Source organism: Antedon mediterranea, chromosome 5 (assembly GCF_964355755.1).
Source record: "Antedon mediterranea chromosome 5, ecAntMedi1.1, whole genome shotgun sequence".
Lineage (NCBI taxonomy): Eukaryota > Metazoa > Echinodermata > Crinoidea > Comatulida > Antedonidae > Antedon > Antedon mediterranea.
This window is the reverse complement of record NC_092674.1, coordinates 5,108,649-5,119,070: the sequence shown is the minus strand read 5'-3', so window position 1 is coordinate 5,119,070 and position 10,422 is coordinate 5,108,649. Positions and strand designations below refer to the sequence as shown.

The window sequence follows — 10,422 nt, the reverse complement described above, 5'->3', positions numbered from 1 at the left end:
TTGGCATTTGAAATCGATCATGTTGGAAATATCTTTCATGAACGCTGAGATGATGGTTTGGAGGATTTGATAAAACGAGTTAAAAATGAGGAGGATTAGGAAGCGAGAATATTATTACACAAAGGGAGGAGGGAATGGTATTAATGGTGGGAATGAGAGGAAGGAGGTTGACAGAGAAGACAGTGAAAGTGCGAATAGGAAGGAGGGAATAGGACGCCAGGAAGGAGGAGAAATAGGATGCAAGGAAGGAGGGAATAGGATGAAAGAAAGGAGGGATGGGAGACGAGGGAAGTTGGCATTAAAGAAAAAGAAAGTACAAATAGGCTACCAGGGAAATAGTTGACAAAAAGTGGGAATAGGATGAAAAGAAGGAGGGAATAGGAGACAAGGGAAGTTGGCATTGAAGACAAAGAAATGACAAATAGGATACGAGGGAGATAGTTGACAAAAAGTGGAAATAGGATAAAAGGAAGGAGGAATGGGAGGCGAGGGAGGTTGGCATTGAAGAAAAAGAAAGTACAAATAGGAGACGAGGGAGATAGTTGACAAAAAGTGGGAATAGGGAGGGAAAAAATATGGGAATAGAAAACAGATTTGCGGGGATCATTAGGCATATGTGTAAATATAACTTATCTGCTCCAAATTAGAAAAATAATAACGATGATCAGGGAAAATACGGACCTTTTATGATTCAATGCTAAAAAAAACGAATAAACAAGAACATAATGTTTAAACTATATTTATTTACATTTTATAGCAGCAGCATGGTGACAATATCTTTACTTTCCGCTACCCTGTACAATATTTTTAAAACATTCTCAGACAAATTGATTTTCAGAAAACCCTCGAGCATTTCATATTCCAACATCAACACATTGTGTTAAATCTATTAATCGATGTGGAATATGTACCTAATACTACAGTATATAGACAATACAGTGTTGTGAAATCGTAAAGTGATTAGACAGTATTATATGCTGACAAGGCGATGATGATACGTTCAATAAAAACGATCTAATGTTTTTTCTAACATAATACAAACATTGAAAGAAAATAAAAATGAATAGCGCAAAAATGCATTAGGCTTTATAATTCACCAAGGTCTATGCTTACGGTATATTTTTAAATACTGTATGTATCTGTATCGATATTAATGTTTCCAGTATACCATTTTGAATTTAATCTAAAATTGATTATTAATATAGCGGCGTAATGATAAAGATAGAGAGAGAGCTTACGAAACATCTTGTTAACGAAATAGCGGTATTTTTTATATTCAAAATGAAAGAGACATCTAAACCAATTACTTTATGTTTTAACGGGGACACTTCTTTGGTCTAGAAGATGTCCTTTATGCTTGGATTTCACTAGATACGCACGCAGCAAGGGCGTCAGCACAACGTAAGTTATGAGTCGACCAATCAAAATAACGGTTCGAACTGTTGCTTATCATTGGTCATGTTAAATAAACGCAACGTATTGTTATGAGTCGACCAATCACAAGTGACGGTTCGAAATGTCGCTTGTCATTGGTCATGTCAAATCTAGTGGGAACCAAGCCAACAACCAATAGGAGATACTAGACTTTTTCCAAATTTGTTTAGCGCAAAGTACGCTCTATTGCTTTCATAGTATAGATATAGCATGCTTTACACCAAAGGAATACAGGCTACAGGACTGTAATAACACGCTTCTACACTGTATTCCATTTACTTCAGTTCAGTGTTATATAACATACATTGAACTACAGACATGTATGCATCCCCAGCTGAAAGCTCTATCTACACTATCAAACTAGTTTGACAAAAAAAGTGTGATGTGCCCAAATATGGTAGTGATATGACATCATCATGTCCATATATGGACACATCACATTTTGTTGTCACATAAAGTTTGGTAGTGTATACAGAGCTTTATCAGAACATAATGTGCAACGATGATGATGAAACCAATATAACTTATTTCAGTTTCTACTGTTTGAAATTATACTAATTTAAAAAGTCTACTGTTTGTGTTTTAAAAGTTTCTTCCGTCATGTACAGTACAAGCACTGCAGGAAAAACAAGCCATGCATGTGTAATACATTTCTATTAAAAACTATTCAACATTTTGGAACTGTACAGTGTATGTATAACAAATAAATATAATACAGTATTCAAACAATGTAAACATTTTTGTGGCAGTTAAATTATGAAAAATAAATATCTATAGTTTATAGTACTGCTCCCACAAACCCAGTGTGATGTAAAAAGTATTTTAGTAAATTTGTCCAAAACATTTTAGTAAATTTGTCCAAAACATTTTAGTAAATTTGTCCAAAACATTTTAGTAAATTTGTCCAAAACATTTTACTAAATTATATTGCCATTAAAGAAAAATTTAAAATTTAAAAAATGAATGTAAAATATCTAATTTGACATTTGAACAGAATAATCTATAACAACCACCATTTTTTGTACCAATGACAACATTATAAAATAGATAGAAGTACAATAGGCTGTACATCAATGATTGTGAATTTGGTTTGGGCTTGTACCGTACCCGCGTCGTGCACACACACACATCTTTGTGACTTCAAGGAATATCTCTGTGACTTCAAGGAATATCCCTGTGACCTCAAGGAATATCCTTGTGACCTCAAGGAATATCCCTGTGACCTCAAGGAATATCCCTGTGACCTCATGGAATATCCTTATGATCTCAAGGAATATCCCTGTGACCTCAAGAAATATCCCTGTGACCTCAAGGAATATTCCTGTGACCTCAAGGAATATCTATGTGACCTCAAGGAATATCTCTGTGACCTCAAGGAATATCCCTGTGATCTCAAGGAATATCCCTGTGATCTCAAGGAATATCCCTGTGACCTCAAGGAATATCCCTGTGACCTCAAGGAATATCTATGTGACCTCAAGAATATTCCTGTGACCTCAAGGAATATCCCTGTGATCTCAAGGAATATCCCTGTGACCTCAAGGCATATCTCTGTGACTTCAAGGAATATCTCTGTGACCTCAAGGAATATCACTGTGACCTCAAGGAATATCTTTGTGAGATCCTACTAGTGAATGTTCATACAAATCTATGTCCTTAGGACCCGGTAAAGGTTTTTAATGATACAATATGCTACACAGTAGTTCTCTTTACAATTTAAGGTACACAAAAGCTCTTCAACTCTGCCAGTGATCATCCCATGCTTGCTTAGGCCGCCTCCCTGTAGACGGCCTAAAGCTAGTTTTCTTCGCACTTGTTGGCCTAGATGAGCTGCTGCTTCCTGTCTTACTACTAACACTATCATTGCTATACAGGCTGAGTAAACTGCCTGCATCACTCATTGTTTTGCCTAAAATGATTGAAGATTAAAAGATTATTATTAATAACACTTGAGTTAAATAGAGGAATTAATACAAAATACAGTACTGTACTATAATTGTATGTATTTAAAAAAATTATTTAATTGTATTAAATAAATAGCTGGCTGAATCTCAATGGAGATAAAATAAGCAAAAACTAAATAAACAAGAATATTTCTTACAAAAAACGCTGCTCGCTTATTGTTATTGCTAAGGTCAAGTCTGGGGGTCACTTCATCATGCCTAGATACTTCAAGTATCCTATTACAAACAAAAACTTCAATGGACTGTTTTGATAATAATTCAATGATTATCTGACAGCGAATTATAGTAATATCATGGGACTCATAAATACCAGAATGCTTTGGGATTTGTCGTTAGACTCTTTTCCCAGCCGTTTTTGGATTCAACAGGTGGTACCAATAAATTATAGTGGAGTTTCCATTTTAACAAAAATGTCAAAGTGTAGTACTATAAAGCTGCTTGATTTCATCTAATGAATGAGTCATCTCGTGTGACGTAGCGGGCTAGAGCAGCAGCGTGAAAATGATGAAGTAAAACAGATTTTTAATTACAAAATGCAAGAATTTAGGCAGTTATATTCAAGAGAAACAGTTACCATGCGATAGCTTATAGTTTATTACGGCTGAAAAAATGTGTATTTAGAAACTGGGACTGGGCATGCGCAAATGCCAAGGCATGTCTGATAAGTTATTGTGAGATGAGCGGTGTTTTCTGTAAGAAATATTTCTTGTTTATACTTGCATGTATCACAGGTTTACTATTATTATAGTTTAACCATTCAAAAATTAATTTATTCTTCATATCAAACCAACAGTGTAAAACACCAATAACAGGTTGAAAATAAAACTAAACTATAAAATATGAGCCAATATAAATATATACAAATGAAAAAGAAAATTTAAATAATTTCATTAATAATACATTTAAATTGAGAAAAATTACAGTTAAAAATATCTAAAGAATTATTTTTTAAAAGACATGAATTGTACAATGACGAGAGTCTACAGAAAATACCATTTTTACAAACATTGACACGAGAAAATTTAACATGAAGAAAGGGTTTACTACAAAGATTACGAACAGGAACATTAAAATAAAACAACGAAACAAGATCACAATCAAACTTAGAAGTAAGACATTTATACAGGAAGTGCAAGTCCTGTCTTGCTCTCCTAGATGTCGGGGAAACAATAGGAGGCAGGTAATAAAGCATAAAATATAATATAGATATTAAATGTATCTTTTTTTTTCAGAGTATATTACAAGTGAGAGCTAAATGTATCTTTATTTATATATTTTATTACAAGCGAGAGCTAAAGGACATATTATTAAAAAGGAATTATTATAACAATACAGCTAATTGCCGTTTACCGCCTACTACGTGTGTCCTCGGAAAAAATAACGATGTTTATGTTTTCTATTCAAACAGGTATAGATTATGTTTCACAAAAGAAGATATTGCAATAAAAACAGTTAATGGCTGTAAGCACTCAATGCATTTTGAAACACCTGATATTGTTTTTCATCAGGTTAAAATGTTTAATAACAAAATGATGATATGCATAAAGTATCTAGCAATTATCATGAGAAGAGAATAGACATTTTGTTGGGTACTGTATTACTACTAAAATTTAATAATTTCCCCCTAATCTCGATTTTAAATTTAGATAAAAACATTATACTATAGACCTATATATGTAGTGGTTTGTGTGTGTATGGTTTTTTTCCTCTAGATTTTAGATTAGAGGTAAGACAATTAAAAAACAGTCAAAAAAGGCTTCCTACTTTCTTGGTTAAGTTATCAGACAGTATATATTGATCTGTAACATGACCAGAGTTGTGTACTTTTGGCAGACTTGGCTTGCCATATATGATAAGTACAATGTACACAAAAGATAACCAATGATATTGAAATTGATTATTATAAAATACTACTGTAGTATCAGTAAAAACTTAAGGGCCAATAATTGTACAGTAATTGAACTACTGTACTCCAATGTTAGATAAGGTCTAACTATAGTAAGCAAACATGACAATCCCTCCCACTCACCAGGCTACTCAGTGGCGTAACATGGAGGCCTGAGGCCCTTGGGTTAGGAACACTAAGTGGCCCTCCAATGCTGGAGGCCTCGGGTGTTTTTAGCCTTTTTGAACATAAGCTCCGGGCCTGTGTTTAGCTGTTTCGCCACGGAGGATATTCCAATTTACCGGTCAAGGAAAAAAAGCATACCTGAAGCTGACTTGGCACTCGTCGGTCTCATCGGTGACCTAGACACCTGTTGAGCGTACTGCGTCATTCTGTAATGATCTTCCAATAAGGCGTCTTTTGTTATGTCTCGAGTTGGCTTGGCACTTTCAATCCTCTTTAAAATTTGCTATAATGATAAAAATAAAAATATTTCAAAATATTAATTATTATAACTTGTGCCGTTACAGATAGAGTTCAGTTGTGTTACAGTAAACACTTCTGCACATACATTACTATTACTAAATCTAATAATACTACTAAAACAATAATAAACAATATTCATTACAGTAATTAATAATATTATTAATAAATTTCTCTATCTTGCCAGATTTAAACTACTGTAACAAAATTTATTATTATTTTTTAAATCAACTGGTATATTTTAATAATACTGTATATTAATAAATATAAAAATACATTCATAAAATTTAGCAGCAGGAAAAAAGTAACATTTTTTCAGCTAAATTGCACTTTATGATATATGAATAAAAAAGGATTACAATATAAAAAAAAAACACATTACAAATTTAAATCATTTAAGGTTCATACCATATTTTCTATCTCTATTCTTCTGTGCTCTCTCTGCCTTCTCATGGCTGCATGACTCAAGACAGGTCTGTGCGTTCCATTTGTGTTTATGTGAGAACCAACTACCTTCTTCGGTTTCATCACTCTAGCTTTTTCATTCCCCAGATTGACACCCGATTTACTCATGATCTGTTTCAAGAGTCTTTGATTCTCTCGGTCAATCTGTCGCACACGGTCGTTACTAAATGACATGTTCATTCGCTTATGTGGCAAACTTTTCGTTGACGCATTTGATGTGGTGCTTTTCGCAGATGTTGGACGCGATCGCTGTTTGCCTGGCATTTGTACAAGAGTTTTAGGCGCTTCTTCCATCTCCAAAACGGCTTTTAACAACATGCTCAATTCTTGAGCTTCAGATTCATTCCAACGAGAACCAGGTGCAGATTTGTGTCCATTTGACTTTTTCACGCCAGCAAATCTTACACTTTCTTTTTTGGATTTTTTCGCATTTCCGTCAATATGCCTTTGCCTCGAATTTACTTTCGATGTTTTTGGTCTTTCTTGCGGTAATTCTTCATCGCTGCACGAAAATGTTTTATTTAATGTATTGGTTGAATTTGGACTTTGTAATGGCGAAACATCAGTAACACTACCGGAATCGCTATCGTCGTCTGTGCCCGACGATGACGAATTACCACTGGAGCTAGATGAACCTGATGTGAAACTCGAACTATAACTGCCTGAATCACTACTTGAGTGATCGTCTGTTTTTGTGTTTGTTTCCGGTTGTCGTGATCGTGAACCAGGTTTGCACGTTTTCGGACGTTCAATTCGTTTTATTGGCTCTTTTACAGATTTATTTGAATCTGGTATTTGCCTATCACGGTTTGTTTGCTTTAAATTATTTCTGTTATACGACCTATCTGTCTCATCGTCACTCTCCTCTGAAGACACGACGTCATCAACTGAAGGAGAAACGCTAGGCAACCTAACATTCAAACTACTCCGGCTGCTAGTAGCAGAACGGGCCGACTCCAGGTCGGTTGAGCGGGGTGAATACGAAGTTGAGGCCAATGTCTCCTCCTTGCCTGGCGTACTCGTCAATAAAGGCTGCTTATTTAATTGATGTTCCCTTTTATCCGACGCATCATCATCATCAAAAAAATCAAAATCGACCGGTCCATCATCTCCTTCTAAATCCTTATAAACATTTTTATAATATTTTGATGACATTATAACATGCAGGTTTTCGGACACTTGTTTTGAAAAAAAAATTCCTACCTGAAATATTTCTCCGTATGTTTTCTAGCAACAACCAAAAACCAATGAAGCATGAAATTGTCGCCACCAGCGTTTCGTATTTAAAATATGTAATCTAGCGCCACCTATTCATGAACGAATTTGGAACTTTTACTTTTGTCGTCGCGAAATCATTTAGTAAGGCTACTTTTTTCCTTATTTATTCATATTTCAATAAAATATGCCCGAAAAACAACTATATGTGAACTTTAATACTCGACCCTGCAGCATTATTACCACCAAATAATTTTTATTATGCTTTAGTAAAGTAATAAACACATTGGTTTTATTAACAAGAAATATAGGCCTACAATAACCATCTACACGTATGATGTGTCATCTGTCCAATTTGCATTTTATTGCACGCAAAAACTGGTTGTACATGAATAATGAATAGAATAAACAATAAACATACACATACTAATACAATGTTGTTATAAATAACCATATTATTTACTCTACGGTATAATCTACGTTTCAAAAACTGAAAATAATATCTGGCAGGCAAGCTTCAATATAAACTCCACGTTATCAATATACTAAATACACATTTATTTTTCAAATAAAGTTGGTCCTCAAAGCTATTCAATTATTCTATACCAAAGTGTAACAATAACAAATTTAAATTCCCTGATTGTTTTTTTTTCTAGCGTAGAACTACAATACACAAAGTTTCTAATACCTCTTGTTTCATCACAATCAACAGAGAGAAGTGACAAAAATATCGCAGCAGTAGGTTAGGCCTAGGCCTATATCAGCAAATAATCAGTTGCAATATTCAATACTAGTATTTGAAAAAAAACCCATGGTTATTTTACAGTGCAATTAATTATGTAGGCTATACTGTCTCTTCCGTTGTTTTATCCTAACAATAGCGTTCCTATTTCATCATTAACATAAATCTTATTCATACTTATGAATATTTACAATTATTATTTGAATATTCATTATTTACATGGACAGTATAACAATTACATTTCATGATTAATAATTGCGTCTCCCTAGAAAAACAAATGCGTAGGGAGGGCGCTTTAAATATAACTTAATATTTCACAAAATCACCAAAATGTCTTTTTGTGCAGTCTTAGATAAATATATAATTAATTAAATGTTATTATATAATTATATAAATTACTATAATATTATAATCAAGCATTGGTATTACCGTGTTGTGACAATCGATTTATACTTTATAATAATTAAATAATGATAAAATTAGGCTTTATAATTAAAATCAATATTAAAATACGTAATACTACGTAATTGGTTATGAATACATATCTACTATTAAGGTGCGTATAAACCTCAAATTTGTTGTAGGCCTCTTATGCGGATAACGTTCACATTATATCCTATACTATGATGATCAAGACAATCTAACAACAGTACAGTATTGTTGGTATTTGTCGCAGCCAAACATAAGATCAAAGGACTGTTACGAGTTCCTATCTTGGTAAGGTAAGCTCAGTGTCCTGTTGTTAGATTGCCTTGCTATGATTAGGCTGGTACAGTACAATCTGTAAACAGGTTAATTAACTGGAAACCATTGTTCATATTATGATTGAAAATCAAGATCTGAATATGAAGGAATTCTTTTTATACCTTGGTTTTAGGCTATTGTGATTGGTCCCCAGACGCAACGTAAACACGTCATTTGACCAACCAAAAGCCATAGATTATTCAAACTGTCGCTTGCCATTGGTGAATTCGCTTGGGTTGCGTCTCTTGTGTAGTGGAAACATAACGTTAGAAGAGAGTGCCTAATGGGGTCATCCCATTCTAAATAATGGTGGTGGTGGTGGTGGGGAGAGACATTAAAAACTATGCTCCCCACCAAACGCAGGGTGTCAAAAAGAATCTCTTCATGACGATGACTTCATATCATTTATAATTTTAACGTATATCTTCATTAAATAAATAATATGTTTATGTATATAAATCTAGTTTGAACAATAAATATAATTTTATAGTAATATCTAACACTTCTGTACCATGTTTTTCTTTGGCTACCGTATGTATAAATTCTGTTGTATAAAATATCATAAATTAAATTCATAATAACATTTTCTTTGAACGTTTAACGTTTGTGAGAAAAAACTATATTATTTGTCTATAATGTTAAAGAAAGTAATATTAATTTATATTACTAGCACTATTAAAGTAATAATTTTAAATAAAGAATATAAAAGCGCATCACATAAATTATTATAATGTAGTTAGTCTGTACTAATAGATCGGTTGATCGTTTTAAGAATCATAAAGTCTAACTACATGCCAAAGTGAGGCCTTTAAAAGTTAAGCATCAACCTTTCGTTAAAAATACATTAATTCGATTAGACATTCATGCATTATAAAACGATTAAAAATGACGTCACATTTTAAAATTAATAATCAAATTCGTGTATGTTTAGAGATACACATGTTAAGCACAGTATCAATCCGCCATGCAATACAAACGAAATATATTAGAAGAAACAACTCGATTGGCCAATCAGAAAGTCAATTGTTAAATTGTCAGAAATTCAACCAATGAGATCTTCTGAATTTCCACATAATACATTCCATTTGTAAAACCCAGTGTGATTGGTTAATTATTTACAAAGTTCCACGCCAGTAGTCTATTAAGGTAGATTTATGTAACCAGGCACAAACACTTATGGAGATTTTAACCATTATTATTTACCATAAGAATTTCGTCTGAATGAAAACACACCCTTAAGTAGTTAGTAACAGTTAAGAGGAAGATGACTGGCTGCGTCTAGTCTTAGATACAAACTCGTCTAATACCTTCTAAATAGATAATTCTAAGCACTGCTGAAGCAGCGATTTAGACGAATGACGTTCTATTCTACGCACACCCAAGAGTCGTTCTCGTTTTTCTAAACTACGAGGCTTAGGTAGACTATGTTAAACACAAACTTGCATAGTTCCCATAAACCGATTTGAACCCATGACTATGATAAGGCAAGC

The 10,422-nt window shown here is 33.5% G+C and overlaps 1 protein-coding gene across 1 annotated transcript; it reads right to left on the bottom strand.

Annotated features, from left to right (window-relative positions):
- LOC140049450 (uncharacterized) lies at positions 1–7,533 on the bottom strand. Its single transcript, XM_072094335.1, has 3 exons — positions 6,175–7,533; positions 5,608–5,752; positions 1–3,343 (listed from the first exon to the last, which is right to left on the bottom strand). The coding sequence occupies exons 1-3, from the start codon at positions 7,384–7,386 to the stop codon at positions 3,171–3,173; spliced, it is 1,530 nt and encodes a 509-aa protein (XP_071950436.1). The 5' UTR covers positions 7,387–7,533; the 3' UTR covers positions 1–3,170.
- Between the last annotated feature and the right edge of the window lie 2,889 nt (positions 7,534–10,422).